The sequence below is a fragment of the Mandrillus leucophaeus genome, unplaced genomic scaffold (assembly GCF_000951045.1).
Source record: "Mandrillus leucophaeus isolate KB7577 unplaced genomic scaffold, Mleu.le_1.0 Scaffold30, whole genome shotgun sequence".
NCBI classification, from domain to species: domain Eukaryota; kingdom Metazoa; phylum Chordata; class Mammalia; order Primates; family Cercopithecidae; genus Mandrillus; species Mandrillus leucophaeus.
In genome coordinates this window covers 1,235,801-1,238,887 of record NW_012103143.1, presented here as the reverse complement: position 1 = coordinate 1,238,887, position 3,087 = coordinate 1,235,801, and the positions used below count along the sequence as shown (strand labels likewise).

Genomic DNA, 3,087 nt, shown 5'->3' with positions numbered 1-3,087 from the left:
GCTAATTTTTGTATTTTTTGTAGAGACAGGGTTTCACTATGTTGCCCAGGCTGATCTCAAACTCCTGGACTCAAGCAATCCACCTGCCTCAGGCTCCCCAAGTGCTAAGATTACAGGTATGACCCACTGTGCCTGGCCCCACCTGCCTCTTTGTCTGTACTTCTGTGATCAGAAGCAGCACTCAGTGACCACAGCATGGATCCCATTATTTGGAGGAAAGGTTCCTGTTTGCTCATCCTGGTTCCCATAAGCTGTGCAAATTTTTCGGGGAAACATACGCACAGCTGTTTGTCATAGGGCTTGGTTGGCAGGGAAGAATGGAGAAGTTCTTACTGTGCTAAGGCCTGAAACTGACTGAAATTAACTGTACTTTATTGTCCAAGCTGTCCCTGAAATTTGCAAGCCTTCAATAGACTCCCGAATTCCAAAATAGTTGTATCAGACAGATTCTGCCAGTGCAATTATTATCTAGGTAAGGAGAAAAGTTCCTGGTGCTTGCTACTCTGCCATCTTCCTACAATCCTCTCTGCGAGTCTACATTTTTAACAATATCACAAATAATTCTGATGCAGGTCATCTGTGGACCACAAACTGTAAGAATGTCTCATCAAGAGGGAAGCTTTACAGAAACAGGGAATTACTGTACTGGAGGTTCTTTAATAAAGGAGGTCAAATGATAGACTATTACACATTCAGGTAGGTTTTTTGAGGTCCCCTGAGAGTGTTCTGTCTTGTGAAGAGTGGGAGAGCATTTTCATTATTCAGTGGATTTACTGAGCACCTACTATATTCCAGGAACTGTGGTAAGTACTAGGGAATACATGGCAACAGGCAGATGGCCAGGATCTAACACAGAAACAATAAGGGGATGAATAAAACAGAGATTTGGGAACTTTCCTCTACCTGGGATATCTGTGACTTTCACCTTTTAGATAAACAGAAGAGTCGGTAGTCTAACATGGACCCTCAAGTGGCCAGGAGACAGTACTGCAGCACTTCATTTTCAAAGCAAAGGAATGGCACTGGAGCTTTAGTACAGAGGACAAAAGATAATAGAAATTCTAGTACTAGGAAGAAAATCAAAAAAGTCCCTTCGTTTTAAGTCTTATTGGAAGCATTTCAAAAAGACTTTATTCTGGCCAGGCGCAGTGGCTCACACCTGTAATCCAAGCACTTTGGGAGGCCAAGGCGGGAGGACTGCTTGAGGTCAGGAGTTCAAGACCAGCCTAGCCAACATGGTGAAACCACATCTCTACTAAAAATACAAAAATTAGCCGGGTGTGGTGGCACGTGCCTGCAATCCCAGCTACTCGGAAGGCTGAGGTGAGAGAACTGCTTGAATGCGGCAGGCAGAGGTTGCAGTGAGCTGACATTGTGCCACTGCAGTCTAGCCTGGGCAACAAAGAGAGACTCTGTCTAAAAAAAAAAAAAAAAAAAAAAGACAAAAAGACTTTATTCCATTTTACTGACCATCCCTGAACTCCTAAGGATGCTGGGGTGTCTGAGGACCACAACGAACACCACTGTCTGCAGAAAACTAGGCTGAAACTTTACTAACATCAAGAATTTTCTTCTTTAATTAGATGAATCTAATTTGCTTTTTTTCCTAAATTTTGAATATAATAAAATAATTAAAAGACTCAATTTTAATGTATCTACTTCTCAGCTTATAAAGTTTCAAGTCTTAGGTAAGTTTCCAAATGCAGCATTGGCGAGCATTTCCTGGAAATTTCTCTACTGCTTTTAGGGAAACGAAGGGTATCACGGATATTAATGAAACTTCATTCTTGGCTCAGAGGTCTAAGTTTTCGGTTTCTTGGAAAGGTTGCCCCAGAAGGCACACTCTTCATGGAGAGAAGGAAGTATGAAGGTAGGAAAAAGAGATTCCAACCTTCTATGTTTAATGTGTATTAAATAAGGCAACTTCTGTAACTCTCTTTGATAAAATTCTGTTCCTAATGAAAATGTAGTTTCTAATCAAATATATACTTCAATGTTCCTAGGCCTTAAATCTCAGTCAGAGATTTAATTCAGTCCTAAGTCTTAAATCTTTGCCTTAAAGACAGACACTTACCTACACACATTTTGACATCATTCACAGTGAAGTCTGGATCCGGCATTCTATGAAACAAACACCAGTAAGTATATATGGAAAACACAATTTCTCTAGTAAATGTGAGTTTTTTTTCTTAAAGTACTGAGAACTCCCCAGACACAGCAATATTCATAATCAGGTTTTAAATTATTTTTAAAATATAGGTGATTATATATTTACACATATGCATAGGAAAAAAGAATACATAACAAAATGTTAATGATTTATCTAAGGGTGGCACATTTCAGGAGATTAAAAAAATTTTTTTTTTGGTTCATCTATATTTTGTCATTTACCTCTAATATGAAACACTTGTGTATCAAAACAAAAACATACACTTTTAAAACTAAGTGGGAAATTATTTTCAATTACTACTGTTCTGGGTATATACCACCACTGTTTATAGCCCTGGGTGTAACAAGGCCATTTTGCAACTATATCCAGCCAAGCTTTAAACACTTACTTTATTCCAAGTCCATCAGAATTCTTGAAAATCAGAGGATCTCTCAAGCCACCCCGCTGAATATACTCTACATTAAAATCTGTCACCATAGGAAAATAATTATTAGAAAGATAAGAGGTATAATTAAAAACAATAAAAGGACCATAAAAAGGATCCTAAGTAATACAGTATAAATGGTGTTTGTTATTCTGTGTATATAGTTATGCTGTTAGTCAATAAAACATATGCTTATTAAGAAGCATCTCTTAGAAAATATGGAGAACACATTGAGAAGCAAGGCTTGAGGGGTTTGCCAAGTCTATATATTTCCACAGGAAATTTAGAGCTTAAACAATATGGGGATAGTACTACTAATGAGTCATCTCATAAATGCTAAACAGAAATTACCATCACCCTGTCTCTTAAGAGTGAAAAAGAAACGCCAGGCGCCGTGGTGGCTCATGCCTGTAATCCCAGCACTTTGGGAGGCCAAGGTGGGCAGATCACCTGAGGTCAGGAGTTCAAGACCAGCCTGGCCAACATGGCGAAA

The 3,087-nt window shown here is 38.9% G+C and overlaps 1 protein-coding gene across 3 annotated transcripts in view; it reads right to left on the bottom strand.

Moving 5' to 3' along the window:
* KDM2A (lysine (K)-specific demethylase 2A) overlaps nt 1-3,087 on the bottom strand; it is a 153,088-nt gene that overhangs the window by 77,348 nt on the left and 72,653 nt on the right. For all 3 annotated transcript variants that reach the window (XM_011986973.1, XM_011986974.1, XM_011986975.1), the window contains 2 exons: nt 2,559-2,637; nt 2,075-2,121 (listed from right to left, as the gene is read on the bottom strand). In XM_011986973.1, the coding sequence (XP_011842363.1) occupies nt 2,075-2,121; nt 2,559-2,637 (126 nt within the window). The remainder of the gene's footprint in view (nt 1-2,074; nt 2,122-2,558; nt 2,638-3,087) is intronic.